At 34.8% G+C, this 21,531-nt stretch overlaps 2 protein-coding genes across 6 annotated transcripts in view; one reads left to right on the top strand and one right to left on the bottom strand.

Annotated features, from left to right (window-relative positions):
- Positions 1-16,870, top strand: part of LOC106667948 (irregular chiasm C-roughest protein-like) — a 278,000-nt gene extending 261,130 nt beyond the window's left edge. For 3 of the 5 annotated variants that reach the window (XM_014396265.2, XM_014396267.2, XM_014396269.2), the window contains 9 exons: positions 10,764-10,997; positions 11,119-11,351; positions 11,426-11,897; positions 11,966-12,093; positions 12,168-12,446; positions 12,537-12,678; positions 12,759-12,869; positions 12,945-13,231; positions 14,496-16,870. In XM_014396265.2, the coding sequence (XP_014251751.1) occupies positions 10,764-10,997; positions 11,119-11,351; positions 11,426-11,897; positions 11,966-12,093; positions 12,168-12,446; positions 12,537-12,678; positions 12,759-12,869; positions 12,945-13,231; positions 14,496-14,804 (2,195 nt within the window). In that variant the 3' untranslated portion in view covers positions 14,805-16,870. Of the gene's footprint in view, positions 1-10,503; positions 10,602-10,763; positions 10,998-11,118; positions 11,352-11,425; positions 11,898-11,965; positions 12,094-12,167; positions 12,447-12,536; positions 12,679-12,758; positions 12,870-12,944; positions 13,232-14,495 lie in introns of those variants that run through there. The other 2 variants (XM_014396271.2, XM_024227293.1) reach the window with 2 other exon arrangements.
- A 3,213-nt stretch (positions 16,871-20,083) lies between these two features.
- The window catches only part of LOC106667941 (retinal-specific ATP-binding cassette transporter-like), a 28,918-nt gene continuing 27,470 nt past the window's right edge, over positions 20,084-21,531 (bottom strand). Inside the window, exons 41-43 of the mRNA XM_014396250.2 lie at positions 21,334-21,530; positions 20,538-20,769; positions 20,084-20,474 (exon numbers count right to left, since the gene is read on the bottom strand). Of these exons, the coding sequence (XP_014251736.1) occupies positions 20,136-20,474; positions 20,538-20,769; positions 21,334-21,530 (768 nt within the window). The 3' untranslated portion in view covers positions 20,084-20,135. The remainder of the gene's footprint in view (positions 20,475-20,537; positions 20,770-21,333; position 21,531) is intronic.

The raw sequence follows: 21,531 nt of genomic DNA, 5'->3' as shown, positions 1-21,531 counted from the left end.
CTTTTTTTTATCGATTGTTCCAGTGGTTAGTTCTAGTTAATAGTATCATTATAGTTAATTTTCTCCTTGGAACTCTTGATCTCTCTCTGAGACCACACAAGGTACGTCATTTTTTGGTTTTTTTGGTTAAGTTGATGATGGTAATTGTTGAAGTACACGTTTTTATGTACACGCAATAAAAACTAATTACTTTTCTGTTTTATGAAAATACTTACAATTGTCCCTATATTAGTTTTACCACAATTCAAAATATTCAGGCAATAGGCCAACTAAGCCCTCAACACTAAATTATCCATAAAATTTGCAACATTTTCTCCAGTTATTTCTTTTAAAAAAAATCTTTTTTTAATATTTTGTACTATATACTTATTAACTAGACAGCTCACAAATGGCTTACAAGACTAATTTAATGACCAACACTGCACAATCCCTCACCACCGAAACCTTCTTCCTGCGGGCAACAACAAAGAAAAATTGTAAGTATAAACACTTCATACCCGCCCCCACAAAGTGCAGATGGATCTTGGGCCAAATTTTATAAAGAAAAGGCCCAAGTTCTGGCACTGCATCTCTCCGCACATTCACATACAAGACCTACAGAACTTAATAACTTTAATATTTACAATAACTTTAACAAAATGAACAGTCCAGTTTTCTTTCTTTCTCTTTTCATTTTATTGTAATAATTTTTAAGTTTTATTAGCAAGTCTGTCTTACAGTCTGAATTTGCTCGCATACTCTACAAATCTATTGTTACTGCAGCCTTAAGCAAATTTTAAACCTCTGAAACAAATGTTAGTTTTCTCCATCTTTACTAAACTCTGAGCTCCCTCAAAAACCAACGTTTCCCCCACAAATTCCTTCGCGTGGAATTTCCAGAGACGTGTCTGGTGCCCCCTGTATCATTTCCCCGTCCTCAAGGACGGTCTATCTCTAGTTTTACATACCTGAAATAGAATTGACCCCAGGATCATAAGAAAAAATCTGTTGAGCAGTAAGATTTTATTAATAAATTAAAGACGAGATATTTATCAGGGAAACCATTTTCTTCAAATATTAGTGATCAGTTCAGCTTTGTACTAACCATTTAAGAATGTAGACTTAGCCTAAATGCAGGATGGTATCAGATTTATTTTGCAAAACAGAAGACAGCTTCTACGTATTGTATATAATACGCAAATAATAAGCTTAAGGGATGTGGGTTTTAAATAGCAGTGTATTTTTCAATGAAGTATCGATATTGAGGGTCAATTTATTATGGAATAATTATTATAACTCAAAATACTGTCATCGCTAGAGAAAAATGAAAATGCGTGAGGGAAAACATGTATTGTTATAAAATTACAATAATTGGAAAGTAGAAGATAAATGTTTTTGTTTTATTTTTAAGCAATTAGGTTTCGTGGTCCGATTGAAGAAATAAATTATTTTCAATTATTGGGTTGTCCGGAAAATAATGCAGGATTTTGGTATTAACCAAAAAAAAAGAAACTAGTTACTTTAAAGCAATGTTCTTTAATCAAAATAATTTCCCATACTCTCAATACATTTCTCCCAACGTGTTGGTAACTTATTAATTCCGTCTGAGTAGAATTCAGAATTTTTAGAATTGATAAAGTCAATAAATGCATTTTCCAGTTCCGTTTGATTTTTGAATATTATGTGTTGTAAGTAGTGGTCCAGGTGTCTAAAAAAATGGTAGTCAGTAGGCGAGAGGTCCGGAGAGTAGGGTGGGTGAGGCAAAGTTTCATAGCCAAGCTCCAATAATTTTTGTGACGTTACACGTGACACATGTGGTCGAGCGTTGTCATGCAACAAAATGGGCCCTTTCCGATTGACCAAAGAGGGCTTCATTACTGCCAATTTCTGATGCATGGTATTAATTTGGTTACAGTATGATTCAGCATTGATGGTTTCGCCAGGATTTAAGAAGCTGTAGTGTATTAAACCAAATGAAGCCCACCATACCGTAACCATTACCTTTTTTTGATGAGTTGGGGGCTTTGGAAAATGTATTGGAGCTTCTCCTTTGTCGGGCCACTGTCCAGAACGTCTAGTGTTATCGTAGAGAATCCACTTTTCGTCACATGTAACAATTCTGGCCAGAAATGGGTCATTTTTGTTTCGACAAAGAAGTGATGCACAAACATCAAAGCGCTGATTTTTTTGGCGATCGTTTAATGAGTGTGGAATCCAATTTTCGAGTTTTTTCACTTTTCCAATCGCCTTGAGGTGGTCAGCGACGGTCGTTTTACTGACTTTGAGTTGCTCTGCAAGTTCTCGAACAGTTGTTTTGGGGTTTTCTTCCACCACTGATCGCAGAACATCATCATTAAGAGAGGAAGGCCTTCCACGACCTTCTTCATCTTCAAGGCTGAAATCTCCCTCCCGAAATTTTTTAAACCACCTTTGCACAGTGCACTCATTAACACAACCCTCGCCCCAGACTTGGTTAATGTTTCTAGCCGTTTGGGCTCCGCTTCGGCCGAGTTTAAACTCGTAAAAGAAAATCGTACGAAATTCTCGCTTTGACATTATAAGGATGACTGAATTATTTCCAAGTAGCGGAATGCTACAGAGGTAAACAAACAATATCATTTGGAAGAGGATTAATAAGTGTTGACATTCATACAAATGAGTAATCCTGTAAACGTAAACAGAATATTTTATATAGATTTTTTTTTATGAAAACTTAAAATCCTGCATTATTTTCCGGACAACCCAATAATTAATCTTTAAGTGAGGTATTGGTTGAGATAAAAAAGTCAGTGTCACGAGCGGGATTCGAACCCACGACCTTCGGCTAAATACGCCTCTGCTCTACCACTTGAGCTATCGTGACCATGATCCACTCGGTCACCAACTTCCCATCTCAACCCCACCTCTTGAATTTTTGAATTAATTGGAAAGTGGAAAAAACAAGGGAAAATTCAAGAGGTGGGGTTGGGATGGGAAGTTAGTGTCCGAGAGGATCGAAGTCACGATAGCTCAAATGGTAGAGCAGCGGCGTATTTAGCCGAAGGTCGTGGGTTCGAATCCCGCTCGTGTCACTGACTTTTTTATCTCAACCAGTACCTTACTTAAAGATTAATTAATTGGAAATTTATTTTAAAGGTTGCTTTTTCTTACCTTGTTGCTACTTATAATTGCTTTAAACGTTAAACTTTTAATTTAAATATTATTATATCATGAAAATTGCAGGATGAAAATAATTTCGGGATATTAAAAAGGATTCTAACTGTCACGTGAAAAATAATGGTAGGCATTATTAAACTGCTGTAGGGGTTCAATAAGTTCGAAAAAAACGAATAAAAAATCAGCGAGGATTTTTAAAGGCAAGGTTCATTTGCGATAGGAAAAAAATAATGAATGAGTAAAACCAGGGCGGGCCTTTTTACTTTTTTTTTAACTTAGGGTATGAGAGTAGAAAGAGGGTCGGAGGTATGATAAGAAAGTCGTCGCCTTCCGCCAAGTTTAATTTGCCCAGTTATATATCTCGTCCTCGACGTAGACCGGTCGAGTCGGGTCGGAGGGCCATCATAAAAGATCGATGCAGCAGTTCTGTGACTTTTCCGTCTCCCTCTGACATCCTGACATGTCGTTCCCTCTTACAAAAAGGGACTTTTGTCTAAAGTCCATAATTTTCCCCTCAGCACCGCGTTATTTACGAGCATCCTGGCATCGACACACAGGATAGTGAAACCTGTCAATTCACTTTCCCTGATACAAATGTGAACATGCAACACATGTGACACCCTTGACCCACCGGGGTTCTGCTGACTCCCTTTCTTATATACAGCGAGATACCCAGAAATGGGACCAGTGCTTTTCTGGCCACTCTTCACTTCAAATGTTTACACAACATCCCTTGTCGCCGACTTGTGTACTTTTCTGCCGGACGCTTCGAGGTAGGGGAGTTTTTATTGTTGATACATCGAGGAAAACCTCCCTCACTTGATTTTATCAACCGGTCTTACACAATATATATTTATATATATTATATCTTTCCCTTCTATATACCTTCGACAGGATTTATATCTGATATCGTCTTGGTTCTTATCCATATAAGCTTTTAAAAAGGAGGAGATATAACAGATTTTGGGAAGATTTCGTACGTATCGATGACTTTTTTTTACCCTCCATTAACCACAAGTCTACTTTCGCCATTATTTTTTTATCATATATTTTGAAAAATATATATATTTACTCAAAATTAAGCTTTTTATTTTTTGTGTATTTTTTTAAGTTCTAGCTTTAATCGTCCTTGAGATAAACTCTCTTTAGATATGTGTGGTGATTAGTGACCGTTAATCGATATTTCACATAAATTCGCTTGAAGAATACATAGTTGAATGCATTATTTAGAAAGGAAAACTGTTTTTAAATTTAAAAAAATATCATGTCTTTAATAAGCGGTTTCTATGTACATAAATAATTGTAGGTAAATAATTCAAAGTGTTCATTTTTTGCTGGTTATATGGCAAAACATTTAGACGTCCTTCCTTACTCATATACTTATGGTATAATACTACAGACTTTTTGTTTTCAAAGTAAAATGATTTAATCATCTCTTCAGTAAGATTGGAATAATTCTTGTGAGAGAAAAGATTATCGTGGATCCTGGAAAACCTGTTGACGTTTACTACACCTACGAAAGGTATTTTGAGGTCATTGGGGAGGGTGATATGGATAGACAGTAGGGTGCGTTAATAATGATTCTGAGGACTTTAGACCGAAAGAAAACTACATTCATTGGATATCGCTATGTTTAGTTGGGTCCCATTTTTGTACTCTATAGATTTCGGTCCATGTAGTTTAAACAGTAATCGGAAGCGTCTGATTAATTATGTTTATTTATACTTATGTCAAGATTGAACCCAAGGTAGAGCACATATTCGGCTTTAATGATAGAAGTATTTATTTAGAAATCGTGAGATGCGGTCTGGTGTGATGTAGGTTTCAGAAAAACATTTTGTTTATCGTGCCAACGTTTCGATCTTTATTGAGATNAGAAGACAAACACTTTGAGTGAGTAGAAATACTTTGATTGAATATCATTTAAAAAAATATATTTTTGCATTGTATAAATTAACTTTTCCACATCCAAAATGTAATTGCTATATGTAAACAATGTTTGTAAATCCCAGGCCCTGAAGATGATCTCAATAAAGATCGAAACGTTGACACGATAAAGAAAATGTTTTTCTGAAACTTACATCACACCAGACCGCATCTCACGATTTCTAAATAAATATCTCTTTAGATAGCTGTTACTTATTTATTCAAATAGTACTCCGTCGGATTTGACGCAAATGGCCGATTTGGTGTAAAAGAAACAGGACAACTAGAGAAACTACCAAAGCCGTGGTATTTTGTTGTAATCCTAAACTTTACGGTTTAATAAAAAGAGTTAATTTGAACTATAAATAGATGGTGGTTATGTTTTTTTAAATTTTTTTTAATAAATTGCTTTTTTAAGAAACATTCCGTTGAAAAATATTTTCCTAGGACAAAAATGACTTTGGTATGAGCAACGCTGATTTTATAAATTTGATTTAGGTAGAAAATTATTATTTCTGGATATGTCAATAATATATTCGTAAGTTGTTTACTTTTAGGACCAAACGTAAATTACACCATGACAGAGAAAATTTACCAGGTGGAAACAAATGTACAATTTAATACATAACGAAAGAAAACGATTTTACTTAACTTACGTGCGCTTTTATTGTCGTGTTATTGCAATCGGCTAAGCCCTATCTGGCTTAGGTTTGCCTTTTATAACATTTTACCAGTGTCGAATTGCCTTTTTTTTATCTCAGAAAGGCAGTGAATCAAAAGTTAATGAACAATTTATAAAATTTGGTTTTGTGTATATGCGATTTAACCCAAACGTTTGTTTATTATATTGAGTTTCCTTTGTTTATTTTCTATTTGCACTGAAATGAGAAAGATTAAAAGTTTTGCATACTTTTTCAGCAATTATAATTTTAAACGTGCTCTTTTGTCGAGCCCTTGTCTAAACGAAAAAGGGGGGGTGTTATCGAATTAACAATCGTTATTAACCTTTAACCGTTGACAGTAAGCCGTTTTACAAACGACACCGAAATAATTAATTAAAAGAGGAGCAACTTAATAGGAGCCCAAGGGCTGATATGCCTGCTGCATGACCTTTCGTTTAAAGGGTGAAACTGCTCGATAAAGTTCAATTGGAAAATCGCAATGAAACTGCGCGTGATCACGACATAGCGCCAGTGAGTTATGCGAATTCCTTCGCTAATTATCGTTAATTCCCTTTTTCCACCCCCGGTGTTTTCTTTTAATTCGAACACTGTGGGATCCGACTGATTGATTACGTTTCACGGCGTGCTCTGCCTAAAATATAGTTGTACAGACGATTTTTGTCACAGAAGAAAACAGATTATCTTCGCTGTCTATGCACTTTTCATCAAAGTTGATGTCTTTTTAAAATTCTACGTTAAATTGACTATTTAATCCACTGCTAGCCTCTTCAAGACCCTCGAGGAGGTTAAATAATTATAAATCATCATTAAAAAAAGCTTCATTAATTGGATAGTTCACTAATCGCTTGAAATTTATCAGCAGAAAAATATTATCGGGGGTTTGGCCTCCAAACTTTATTTATTCACGGATCGAAATCCATTATAAAAAATACATTTTACAATAACAACAAATATAAATAATATATGTAAAAATACAAATAATATATATAAAAAGAATAAGGACGTATATACATGGTAATAATATAAATGGTAAATATAAATGATAAATATAAAAATACAATTAAAGAGTAAAAACTGAACAACAAAAATGAAAGACATAATTACTAACCAAATAAGGCAGAGGAAACAAAATAAAGCTGAAAGACAATTGAAACTACAATAATTAGGTACATATTTAATGAAAATAATGCTCTTTGTAAATATATAATAAGACTAGAGTGCGAGAATTAGTTGAACCAGTAAATGAAATAAATTGTAATAATTTTGTACAGTATGAAATATAAAAGCATTCAACTAAGGTTGTAGGATAAGGTTTTTCACAGATTGCACAGAACTATTGAAGAAGTCAATGCTATTGCAGATGTTGTTACTCTTGATCATCATTCTGTGTAGAGGAGAAGAGAGCATGTAGTTAGAGCTTTGGAATTCAATATAAAATAATTTATAGGTTTTAAGAGAGTACGAAGGGACATGTAGCTGTAGTTGAGAGAGGAGATAAGGACTATCAATGAGATTGTTTAATAATTTAAATACAAAAACAATATCAAAGTAATCCCTTCTTAGTGCCAGTTCGAAAAGTTTAAATTCAGAGCGGATTCCAGGGTAGGCAGAATTCGGAGGAAGATTGAGTTTGTAGGAAAGTTTTTTTAAAAATTTGTTTTGTACAGATTGAAGAATTTTTTGATAATTTAGATAGAATGGGTTCCAAACAGGTGTAGCATATTCTAGTATGGGTTGTACAAAAGCTTTATAAAGATGGACAAAACATAGAGGATTTTTAAATTCATAGGTGTTCCGGATGATGAAACCTAGCATCTTCATAGATCTATTTTTTATTGAAGAAATATGTTCTTTAAACTTGAGCTTTTGATCAAAAAGTACACCAAGATCCTTTACAACCTCAACTCGCGTTAAAAGAGCATCGTGGAGAGTATAGAGATAAATAAAAGGTTGTTTCTTATGAGAGAATGTAATTGTGTAGCATTTGGAAACATTAAGAGCAAGTTTGTTATTGGAGCACCAGGTTAGCACGTTATTGATAGAATTTTGTAATTGTAAGCAATCGGAAGGAGAAGTGATTATGGAATAGATTTTCAGATCATCAGCAAATAATAAAAATTGTGATTTAGCATACAATCCTTCGAGCTAAAGCCATAAAAAACACATGCCTGATCTCATGTCCCTAACAGAGCCCTACATAAAATTTTATTCATCCTGTTCATCTCCAATGCTCAAAATCTTTGCAAGAATGTCCCAAATTACCTTTTCTGACAAAATGATAAGCCATCTGAAAAACCTGTACGCGCGCTCTTAATTTATATCTCAGCAAATTTTTTTTTGCTGAAATAATTATTTTAAAAAGGTCGTTTTGTTTCACTTGAGATTGTTCGAAATATTTCCGCGCTTTGTTAAGAAAGGATATAATTGAATTGTATATATTATTTATTGCTATGTAGTATATTGTGTATCTATTACGGAAAAAGGAGGGCCGGAATGAACGATAACGTACGACCCGATAACCGGCCGTTAAAGGCTAATGTGAGGACACTGGAAAATTTAATAGAACATTAACAACAAGTGTATCCTCCTGGAGGTAGGGGCGGTTATTAAAGTTGTCCGCCCGACGGTAAATTGCCAACAATTCCTGTGCAAACCGGATCTCCAAAAGACGATCCCGTGCCGATTTTGGACAAAGTCCATTAGAAAGTTTTGCTTTAATGAATCAAGTTGTTTGCATTTGATGTTTATTGTGGAAAGTCGTGGGTCGGGGCGAGGGCGAATGGGGTAATGGGGGTTCTCTTCGTATTAAGTGGAACCATCTTGGCATGACCTCGTGACAAATTGCCGAATGAACTTGCAGCTCGGTGAGGTCTCCAAATGGACAACTAACCACTCTATGAATTTAACTTAATCCCATTAAAAAGCTTCTGTTTTCCATTTAGTTTTGCCTGGGAGTGCGTGCAGAGGGTCTCGCGGCATGATTTATTCGCGGCGGAGAAAAGTAAATCTTCGCTTCGTGACGTGCTTCGTAGATTACTCGGGGAACAATTGGGATTTAGTAGAACTGAGGGGAATTTCAGGGGAGGCTCTCTATTTGTCAGAATGCGCAATAACGTAAATACAGCAGAATTGTAACCACGCCTATTCCGGGACTTTGAAATATTTCGTAACAACGAGGAAAAAGCATTCCATGGCTCACCAAATCGTTCAGATAACATTATTCATTCTGCCCTCTACCTGATCACTTTCCATCATAAACTTTATATAAACCGTCTCCAAACTTGTCAAACTTAGTCCACATCACACAAAATTTGGAAACAACGAAAAAGTCACCCCTTAATTAGCTTGCTGTCTTTAATGCCAAAAAAAGTCTGCTCTCGTGGTTTCTTGGCCATTTCATAGCCATTGATATATGAAATCTTATATCAATGGGGGTCATTGTAGCTAGACGACGAAGTCTGGGCATCATCCAACAAGTTTTAATATTCCTGCCGGTCCGGGCTTTAGGGGTTGATACGCTTACGCTATTTCTTCACTGTTTATAGAGCTTAACGAGGCACTTGCACAACCATTAAAGATGATGAAAATTCGTACAAACGGCAAAAATAACAACTCGCCGACAGGCCAACAAATCTTCTCGATTTATTTATGGTTTTGATTAATTATTAATATCTGTTGTTATTCATTAGTTTTCATATTATTAATAACTTCACTAATTTCGTGGTCCGCTTGACCAATTAAGGTTTTTAGTTGAGATAAAAAAGTCAATGGCACGAGCGGGATTCGAACCCATGATCTTCGGCTTGATACGCCGCTGCTCTACTACTTGAGCTATAGTGACCTCGATCCATTCGGACACCAACTTCCCATCTCAACCGCACCTTTTGAATATTCCCTCCTTTTTGCCATTTTTCAAATGTGTAATCGGATTGGATTCTCGACGACAAATGAAATGGCCACGGAGAGTTTTAGTGAAGATATACTTCATTTAACTTATTTCATTGGTCAATTGGACCACGAAATCTAATGAATTTAATAAGTAAAACGAAGTATATCTTCACTAAAACTCTCCGTGGCCATTTCATTTGTCGTCGAGAATCCAATCTGATTACACGACATTTGAAAAATGGCAAAAAGGAGGGAATATTCAAAAGGTGCGGTTGAGATGGGAAGTTGGTGTACGAGTGGATCGAGGTCACGATAGCTCAAGTGGTAGAGCAGCGGCGTATCAAGCCGAAGATCGTGGGTTCGAATCCCGCTCGTGCCATTGCCTTTTTATCTCAACAAAAAATCTTAATTAATTGTAATTATTAATAACATTGTACGTATTCCCTGTTTTAAAAATAAATTATTTTATATAAAATCAAAATTAATTCGGAATTTCCACCATTGCTTTATCTTTCAAAACATCATATTAATAAGGAAGAAACGACGTGTCATTTTCATTCTATTTATCTCAATTTCAATATGAAATTAGATACATAACAACGGAATGTTTTAATTTGTTTTTATTGTGAGAATAATTGGGGTTGAAATTATATTAAGCATGCAAGTCAATGAACTATACTGACTGTCAGTTCAATACACTTTCATCTATAGTCCTACCAGGCAACAATTGAAATGTCTATACATTTCAGACAACTTATTTATATTTTTAATTCTATTGATCCAATTTTATTATTATCTTCGAGAAATGACTCAACTAAGTAGGTGCTTTAATGGTCTGTCTGTGAGTCAGTAAACAGCTGAGAGATCAGTCTGGATGGGGTCCAAAAATATTTCAAATGCTGGCAGTCACTGTGTTGGCCCCCCTTCGGCTAGACGGCCTAACCGTACTGGAAATTTCTATTGGGCCAGGTGTAATATCAAATTGAATTTTACCATTACCGATAATGTGAAAAATGATTTAAAACTGTAGAATAACGATTTTTATAAATTTTGTATAAACTGGTGAAACTTATAGATAATTTTGCAATTTCACAACTTGTACTAACCCAGTGATTACCTATGCTATTGCAGAGATGAAACAGTTGCTGCCGTTCTTATTCCTCATCCACTGCATACTCTGTGAGCAGAAATTCGCAATCGAACCGCAAGATCAGACAGCCACCGTTGGAAGCAGAGTAACTCTACCCTGTAGGGTTTTAGGGAAGGTTGGCAGGATTCAGTGGACGAAAGATGACTTCGGTCTTGGAGAGCACAGGTCGCTGCAAGGCTATGATAGATACAATATGATAGGAAGTGACGATGAAGGTAAATTAAATTGATTTTTCAGATAAATTATAAAGCATTAAACTTTCATATTTCTTGCTATCAAGGGTGGCCACATTTTAAAACCTTAAAAGTGAAAACTTATTTTGTGATTTTGTTTAAGGTGACTTCTCATTAGAAATATATCCAGTGATTCTGGATGATGATGCTCAATATCAATGCCAGGTGGGGCCTGGGCAAAATGGAGAAGAAGGAATACGATCTCGATTTGCTCATCTCACAGTCTACACACCTCCAGAACCACCTAAAATAGTTCAAGGGGAAAAATTACTCACGACTGAGGACAGAGAAATAGAGCTGGAATGTGTTTCTCTAGCTGGAAAACCACCAGCAGAGGTAAATAATTAAAACCTTTTAGAAATTTTTTGTTAAATTTTCGGATTTATCAAATCTTTAATGTTTTTCTCTAGATTACATGGATTGATGGCCTTGGCAATGTGATAAAAGAAGGAATAGAGTACATTGTAGATGAAATGCCTGATGGTAGAAGATACAATGCAAGGTCCATTTTGAAACTCACGCCGAAAAAGGAACATCACAATACAACTTTTGTATGTCAGGCACAAAATCAAGCCGAAAGGACGTATAGAAATGCTAAATTAAGGCTGGAAGTAAAATACGCACCGAAGGTGACTGTGAGTGTAATAGGAGGAGCAACAAGACTGACTGAAGGTGTAGATGTGAGACTCAAATGTTCAGCAGACGCCAATCCTCCAGATGTTACGTACAGGTGGTACATAAATGATCGACTCGTCGAAACAGACGCAACGACCGAACTGCATCTTGTTAATGTGACAAGAAGACAGCACGATTCCATAGTTAAATGTGAAGTGCAGAACGCAGTAGGAAAAAGTGAAGAATCGGAAACATTAGATATTAGCTGTATGTCAATTTAATTATTATTTTATAGGATTTTCAGATGATTTAGTTTTTTTTCTTCTTTGATTTAGATGGACCAAGGTTTAGAAAGAAGCCTCATAGTATACAAGCAGATCAAGGGTCAACCATTACACTGACATGCGATGTGGATGGAAATCCTCAACCTGATATTGTTTGGCATCACGAATCGACAAATAGGGTAACTACATAAATCCATTTTTATTTATTTATTTTACGGATGCAAATATATTATACTAAAACATATGTCTACAGGTTGCAGGAACATCAGCCAATTTGAGCCTTAACGTCAATTCAGAAACAGCAGGAAGATATTACTGCAAAGCCACGGTTATCGGTTTTCCTGAAATTGGAGCGGAAGCCGTTGTTTACGTAAAAGGGCCACCGCAGATCATATCTCATCGGTCTCAATTCGGAGTTCCTGGGGACAATGCCAGGGTCGATTGTACAGCATACTCTGTACCTCCACAGACCAAAGTATTGTGGAGCTTTAAGGGTGAAGACATCACCGCTGATAATTCTCATGAATATTCTGTAAGTGTCTATGAAAAAAATAAATAAAATAGATCAGTAGTTACTGTATAAATATTCTGCTTTTTTAAACTATTAATTTAATATTTCTAGGTTCTTGAGGATCCACTCAGCGAAGGTGTTAAAAGTACATTAATTATCAGAGAATCACGCCAGGACCATTTTGGCATCTACAATTGTACAGTTGTTAATGCTTATGGTCATGATACCCTAGAAATAACCCTTAAACCTCAAAGTAAGTGTTTATTTATTTTTTTAATCATAAAAGAATTAATCTGTGAGTGGTGTGTTTTAATTAACTTCATTAATTTACAGAGAGCTTCCCATTATTGCTCATATTAACTGGTGTTTTGGGAGGAATTGTGATAATAATTGCAATAACAATGGTAATAATCCTTTGTCAGAGAAAAGTCAAGAAACCTCCAAGTAAGCTACTCATAAAATAAAATTTAATACATATATATTTTAAGCAAAATCTTAATTTTTCGTGTTTTTCTCAAGCAGCGTTCACCACAAATGAACAAACAGATGTGGAAAAACAATGTAAAGAATCCGACAGATCTTCGAATATATCGGACATCAAGTTAGAATTGAGAACTGGCTCTTCAGTGAGCAACGTTCACTGCGAGCTGGACTATCCGGGTGGAGGGGGCTCCGAGACCGGCAGCGAAAGTGTCGTAACACGCATCGGCGTACCGCTGGCTGGACCAGTACCTATCGACCATAGGTATTCGAATAATAGATTTTCAAGCGGAGACTACCCGGATCCAGTGTTCCCTCCAAAAAATGTGAGTTACCAGGCATATTTAGTTTAGTAAAAATGTTGCTTTATTGTACATAGAAAACGATTTATTTTTGTAAGATGGATTTGGATGACAAGAAAAATTTTGTCAAAAATTCAACCATGGGAAACCTTAAAGCCTAACTATGAAATTTCATATCAGTTTTTTTAAATAAGTATTATTTTAATTACAATATTAAAGTTGTAGGTTTTGTTCTCTTGTACAGAATAATTAGAAATTTCAACATTCTAACAAAATTGTACAATAACTTTTGCCTTATTACAACTACCTTAAATTTTAATAATATAAATTTAACATTCCTTTTCTGCTATTAAATTGATAGAATTAAACAATTATCATCATTAATTGATTGTTCATAATTAAGAGATTTTGTAATTAAAATAATTCATTTGAACTGAATAAGATGATTGGGATAGTTGAATTTTATAATGTAGTCAAGTGCTTCATTTTATTTTTCAAATATTGATTTTTTTTTATCAAGTCCAATCTTTTTTAAATGGCATTGTTTTGTCTTTTCAAACAGTGAACTATTTCAATTTAACGTTCATTGAAGATTTTATTACTTTAATTGCACCTTAAAATTTCATGTTCAAAAAATTTTTCTCAGACTTACGGCAAATGAAAATAAAATATATTCAACTCAACCCAACTTGATATTATTTTATGAAAATTAGTAAAAATATAAAAACAAATAGGCTCATCACTTGTGGGAGCAATCGCAGAAAATTATTTATTAAAAGAGTTAAGGTCTCCCCTCTGTGTTTGGTATAAAAGAGTGTTCATTGTTTAATTATTTAAGATAATGCATGTGTGTGCTTCTTCAGCTTGCCTAGTCTCTTTTGGTTTTAGTAAAGCATGATTCTGGACCTCTTAACAAAACAAATCTAAAATGTCTTACTCGATGTTTATTAATACGCTTCCTTCTTAAAAGTAACCTGTACAAAGTTCATTATGTACAAAGATAATAATACACTAAAAGCTTAACCAACCTCTTTTGACAATCCCACTTCTTGCACATCCTCAGCACTAAGCACCCAGTTAACACTAGCTGTACTTCAACCCTAAACAAACTTATCTGCAAACATTTGTCTTTTGACTTGCTACTAATAAAAAACAAAAAAAAAGCTAACAAGATAAATAAAGGAGCATGGTTTTGGGTTTTTTGCGTGGTGCACGGTGGAGAAAAGTGTGTGCTTCAAGGAAGAGCATGGCAATAAAATGCAGGAAACTGATGCTGAGACGTTTACAGGATGGGCAGAACAACAACGGTTACGTTCCTTATGTGGACTACACTAGAGATTATACCCCTCCAGCCCCTACGACGATGGCAACCTCTACCAGCCCAGGGGTGGATCCAAGGTATTCGGCCGTGTACGGTAATCCCTACCTGAGGACGACAGGGACTCCTACACTTCCTCCTCCTCCCCCTTTAGCCCCTGCACCGCCCCCGTATTCAGCAAGAAATGGGTCCATCCCTCACCGGCCTTCAAATACATCCCATTACATAACCAGCCAACAGGCTGTTGTCAAAAGAGGATCACTAGCTACCCATGTATAAATATCGCCCAAAGTGTTCAAGTTACAAAGTTAACTGGTGTACTTAGTGCTCAGTGATTTGCCTTAATTTGGAACAGTGAACTCATTTAAGAAACAATAACAAATATAAACAATACACGCCGAAGTTCGTAATTTCGAAAATGAGGTGTTTAAGTTTTATCAAATAAAATGAGACTGATATCGCATTAAACGGTTTTTGTAATTGATTTCTTTAGAAAAAATTCTTATTGTTTCAATTTTTTGATATGTGCAAACTTGTGTTACACTTGTTTTGTGTAGATTAATATTTCAATGTTTTCATTTAATTTAGATTCCATTTATATAAATATAGTGTAAATTGTGATGAAATTACCATGAAAAGTTCATTGTAGTTTTGTTTGGAAAAATATTTCTACAATTTACTTTTAAAATTTTTGACTAATGAGCTTTGAATTTTGAAGAAGCACAATATGACTTTCTAATACATTGTACTTAGTTTCTTTTTTAATACTATGACAGGTGTATTTTTGTAAAAGTGGAATAATTATTAAAAAACAAAAAAAAAACATGAAAGATCTCTTAGATCAAGCCAAAGATGTTAAAATTAATCCAACCACATAGTACTTCGTATCAAAAAAATCATGTTCTAGACTTATTGACATATCAAATGATTTTTAGCTTGGAGGTCCATTTGAAATTCTATATTCCAAAAAATGTTATTACCAGTTATTTTACTGGAAATGATAAAAAACAATGTACAGTTATCTTATTTCTTCTCTTTACTTTTTTTATTTTATTATTATGACTCTGTATTTATTTTTGATTAATAGCTTTGTAAATGTAATTACTGTAAATAGTTTGTTATAAGTCAATGTATATATATCTAAGGAGTCAGGATAAATTTATGGATAATAATGCTGGCATTTTTTTATTGTTAGCTTAAGAATCCTGCCTCAAACTTCCTTAATGTGAGAACTGTGATTTTTACTGTTACTTCATTATTTGATAATATAAAAAAAAGAATTAGTTAAAAAGTTATATATAAAGAAATTGTTTATAGTGTATAAATGTAATTTGCTATTCTCTGTGTACATCTTTATAAAAAATATTGAAAAAAAACTAAAAAATTAGCAGATTTCAATTTATACACCTTCCAATTGCATAGTCTTATAGATATAATTATTGTTTGAAGGGAAAAACTGTCATAATCAAAGTTGTAGATTTTTCAATGTATTTTTTTAAGGAAATCAATGTCAGGCCTAGTTACTGTCCTTTTTGCCTTATTTCCCCTATAATTTTGTTCATTTCTTTTTTGATTTATTATCTTTTTTTAATAAGTAGTTTGCACAATGTTCTTAAAAGAATATATAAACTATTCTTTTATAGAAATAAAAACTCTTGCTCAACTTCTTTCCGAATCCATTTAGAACCAATTTTATTAGTGGTATGATTATTAAATTTTGTGGCACTTCACAGCAAAAATAAAATTTATTTGATAATTTAAAAAAAAAAAAAGAGTAAACTGTATGTTTCGCCGTGAATGTTAGCTTTGACTTAAAACTAGAGAACGAGTATGTTTCCATTTAGTTGAGCAGGATGAAAGATAATTAATAATAATATTGTGCCATTATTGAGTATGTGAATTGGTCATGTATAGTATAATTTGCAAGCTCATGCAAAATCTCCTCAACTGAGGTAAAACATCAGTATTTTTATATTCAGGTTAAAAAATTATAAAGATTAAAAAAAAACACTAGCAATACATCCCCCGTCCTATCTTCCATATCATTCTTCTCCTTACCTTGAAATGGAAATATTTTCCATATTATTTGATGTAATTAATGTAATGTTTTATATAGGTATTATCTTACTAAAAAAAAAGTTATTTAAAAAAACTGCAAGTGCTCACAAAAATCCCACTATGTATTTGTTAATCGCTTTCTTATAGAAAGACGTTATAACAATCTGTGCAATGATTACAATCTTAACGAGAAAAAACCTGCAATTTAATGTAAAGATTTGTGTGTCAGTCAGTGTAGGCCTACTTATTGATTTGCAGTTGTATAATAAATTTTCATTGTACTATCATTTGTTTTTGTTTATATTCCTAGATATCATTTTGATCTTTTTTTTTTTTTTTCAAAAATAACAAATGTATATGATGGGAGATATATGCTATCTATACATAAAGCTATATACCATATGTTTCTTTTTTCATCGCAACAGCAAAATAAACCTGTTGCGTTGATTATTGGTACGGCCATGCACGTATGTACTTTTATTTTGCAACGCAACGTAAAAAAAAAAAAAGGGACCTGTTATATTATTATTTTATCATTTTTTGTAATGAATAGGCTAATGGTGAATTCAATACTAATATAAAGTACATATAATGAAAATTAAAACGAAAATGTTAATTTATGGCTTTAAACTGAGAGGTAAACTACTTTTAAGTCCCTTGAACTGTTACTTAAGTGAGAGTAAAACAATCTGGTACCCACAAGATTCATTAATTTAAATGAGGTGTTCAAACAAATTTCCTTCTGCACTAACCAATAGCCCAGCTGATCATAAAATGGTCCCTGTGCTTTTCAAAACCATTAGGATTACTAAAATGAAACTGATTAAGACCGAGAGAGAGAGAGAGAGAGAGAGAGAGAGAGAGAGAGAAACAAGTATTATGTGATGTTGCGACTTAAAATTAAACACACTGTACTACTAAGATATACACTGAAGATGGTAAAAATACTGAAACATGTCACAAAACAAACACCAACCCAACGGGGTAGTAGGCAGATCAAGATGATCAGTAAGGTTCTTGGCACAGCGAAATAGAGTATTAATAACTGGGGCATGAAACAATTCCTTAGGGAGTGGAATTTATCCCCTGGACACAGGCAATCGAAAGAGTTTGTTAAGGCGATCAAACCAGCAGAATCGAAATGGCTATTCTCTATCTCAAGGAAGGGAATTAGGAGGCTGATAGATATTCTGATCCTACCAGATCCCTTTTGCCGTTTTTGCGAAATAAAAGAAGAAATGGCAAGGCACTACCTCGCAGAGTGTCAAAGGTAAAGGGAGTGGTGCAGGAATCTACATACCTATATTAGGAATCAGCATCTCCTCCCCTCTTGGCAATAACACCTCCGTTTTTCAGGCGGAAATCTGGGCCATCAATGTGTGTTGTAGAACACTGATGGAAAATAAAATTATGGGAAAAGATATTAAAATCTCTTCTGACAGTCAGGCTAGTCTTAGGGCATTACAAAAAGATTTGTCAACCTCATGACTGGTGGAGGAAACTACAGATCTTATCAATAGGATCTCTTTCAGGTTTGGGAACAAGGTAACCCTTGTTATACCTGCATGTGAGGTATACCTGCACATAAAGGACACCAGGGCAATGAAAAGGCGGATGGCATAGCCAAAGAAGGTTCTAATACTGCGTTTGTTGGGCCACAGCCGGTATTACCTCACTCTATGAGCACAGCGAAAGAGAGTATCAATAACTGGGGCATGAAACAATTCTTTAGGGAGTGGAATTTATCCCCCGGACACAGGCAATCGAAAGACCTTGTTAAAGCGATCAAACCAGCTGAATCGAAATGGCTATTCTCTATCTCAAGGAAGGGAATTAGGAGGCTGATAGGTATCCTGACGGGCCACTGCCCACTGAGAAGACACCTCTTCGTAATGGGTATCCTACCAGATCGCTTTTGCCGCTTCTGCGAAATAAAAGAAGAAACGGCAAAGCATTGCTTCGCAGAATGTGATAGGTATGCTAGGTCTAGATTTGAAATCTTTGAAGGAGAGGACATCATCAAATCACTCCCCGAGATAAAATGGTCCAAAATCTTGGGGTTTGTGAACAAGACCAAGAGGTTTATGCAGGACACGTGAGCCGCCCAAGTCCCAGACCTTTTTGGGGTACGAGTCTACCCAGGCATTTAACCCCTCAGGTCTTGGTCCCCCACCCTGCATAAAATATATATATATATAAAGGATCTAAGTACAATAGTGTGCCTTGATGCTTTTATTAAAGAAAAATTTATTGAAGATACAGTTTTACAAACTAGTGTTATTTGTTTATTTTCAAACCACATGAACGAGACATCCATCCAAAAACAAAACAGGAAATTAACATTATTTGTTTCCTTGCAAAATTGATTAAAGGCAAGTATATTCAATGTTTTCCGGCCTCCTGTAGAGGTCAATTCCGTTGTGTAAATTTATAACATTAACACTTATAAAGAGGAAAAAAAAGTGTAATCTTTTGCGGTAATATCATAATCTGCAGTTCTACAACATGCACTATTTTAAATTGCCAAACTGGATAATTACAAATGTTTATAGGATTTCATGCATATTCTTATTGATGATAATCATACTGTATGACCAGGAGATGTCATAGTCCTCGAATAACCATACAGGGAAAACTACAACTTACTTTATTCTCAGACACTTCAGCGACTCTTGGGTGAACTGGAAAGACACTATGAACAGTAATTGAACTGCAAATCGAGCTGCTTCACCATGGGCTTGCAAGCCTGGCCACCATATCTCTACTTCACTGAGTTCCTCAAACTTAAATCAAGTATGTCAGTTTTTGCCTTGTGTTCACGGATAGGTCTAGGCCTGGAAAAGGTTTGGCCTGCGCTGTATACTTCATGGACCCAACTCAATGCAATGTAAACATCCTTGGAGTCACACATTCTGGAGGTGATTCATCCTACCTCATATGCTCCAACTCCCTGAGGGCTTTGGGGCTCTAAAGGTCGGATGTTGATGAATTCTCTCATGTGCTTTTATTTAAAAGATACACTGAGCTAGTGCACCTTCGAAATACAATAGCAGTTGCCTGGTTACCCAGATATGTCAAGCTGAAGGGTACTGAGCAGATGAGGCAGGGAAAGCCGGTATAGCACACCCTCCAAACCTTACTATCACTATTCGACCTGCTGGTGCTAAATGAGCAATATTGTATAGAAAAGATAGCAGTCAGATAATTGGGTCATCCAGGAAGTTCTTGTGCATTAAGAACATCCTAACCTTGCTTACAAGTACGCTGCCCGCATATGTGGCCAGCATGCAGAGAAATGTTGATCAATCTCACTTAATGGAAGGGTGTCATTCCTTGGCTTCGAATAGAGAGCGAATGCGAATATTGAGTCTCCCATAACCCTCAATTAGACTAGTTAATTGTTTATATATTGAGTGAATGGTAGTAAATAAGATAGAGAGGGAGTGTGTGCCCAAGTACTAACTACATACTAACAGGTAGTTAAAAACTACATTTGTAAGAAGCAAAAAAATTATAATGTTATCATGTTTTTGTTGATAAAACTGTCTAAATTTAGTTAATTTCTTTAGATTTCGTTTCTTTGAGTTTGAGTTTTCCAGCAGATTCAGTTGGTTCTAAATTATGCGATGAATGTTGTGATGCATTTGTGGCTACAGATTTTACTGATTTTACAGATTTTATTGTTTCCACTGAATCCAACTTGTTATCTCCAGATTTTCGTTCTTTAGATTTGTCATTTGGTTCTGTTCCAGGCAGTTCTTTGGATGGTGCGGTCATTTTTATTTCTTTTTTCTTTTTACAACACAAATATTTCCATAATTTCAAACACCACAACTCTTTGTGTTTAATTGCTTCCTCTTGTTCTTGTTGTCTGGCAAAAGCCATGAAGACCTGTGGAGTAAAAAGAATGAAAAAAAATTACAAAGTATAGACTAGCAGGAGTGGACAATTCACCTCTTCTAAAGTGGTTTGGGATACAGAAAAGTCCTTAATCAAACCACGATTTTTAGCATACTCCATTTCAATAAATAACTTTGAAACTTTTATGTTTGTAACATGGTAACGAATCTGGTTCAAATGCTCTTCATCGACAACCGAAGTCGGTAATTGGAAGGCAACATATTTCTTTAGTTCATCTCTTTTTTCCAATGGAAATCTTATGATAATTTGATATCCTTTTCCATATCTAAACATTTAAAAATTAGTAGTTGCACAATTTTTAATAAGAAGGCACAAAACTTGTAAGTTGAGGGGAATTTATTAAAAGCAATTTAATAAAACCAACTACTTTTTTGTTGACAATCGTGGTATGCAATATTTAAAAAAAAAATTATGATTGATTATCTAATATAGACTGATTCGTTTGGTTAATTTAATTTCTAGTACAATTAATTAAGGTTTTTAGTTGAGTTAAAAAAAGTCAATGGCACGAGTGGGATTCGAACCCACGATCTTCGGCTTGATATGCCGCTGCTCTACCACTTGAGCTATCGTGACCTTGATCCACTCGGACACCAACTTCCATCTCAACCGCACCTTTTGAATTTTCCCTCCTTTTTGCCATTTTTCAAATGGTGTTCGAATCCCGCTCGTGTCATTGACTTTTTTATCTCAACTAAAAACCTTAATTAATTGTAATATATTAATTGGTCAAGCGGACCACGAAATTAGTGAATTTAATTTCTAGTATTCAAAATTATTTTCCCCATCAATAAAGTCTTCTGCCTTTTTTATGATAATATAATATTACTTTTTCTTTAAATGCTGGGCTGATCCTAAACATTGAAACTGTCCATTGACCATGATGGTCAATTTTGTGCATAACGCTTGGCATTCTTCCATACTGTGTGAAGTCAGAATGACACAAGTGCCACTTTTTATCAACTCTTCAATACACGACCACAGAAACCTTCTGCTTTTTGGATCCATCCCAGTTGTCGGTTCATCC

The sequence above is a fragment of the Cimex lectularius genome, unplaced genomic scaffold, assembly GCF_000648675.2.
Source record: "Cimex lectularius strain Harlan isolate CLEC.00 unplaced genomic scaffold, Clec_2.1 scaffold42, whole genome shotgun sequence".
NCBI classification, from domain to species: Eukaryota; Metazoa; Arthropoda; class Insecta; order Hemiptera; family Cimicidae; genus Cimex; species Cimex lectularius.
This window is presented reverse-complemented; position numbering and strand designations above follow the sequence as displayed.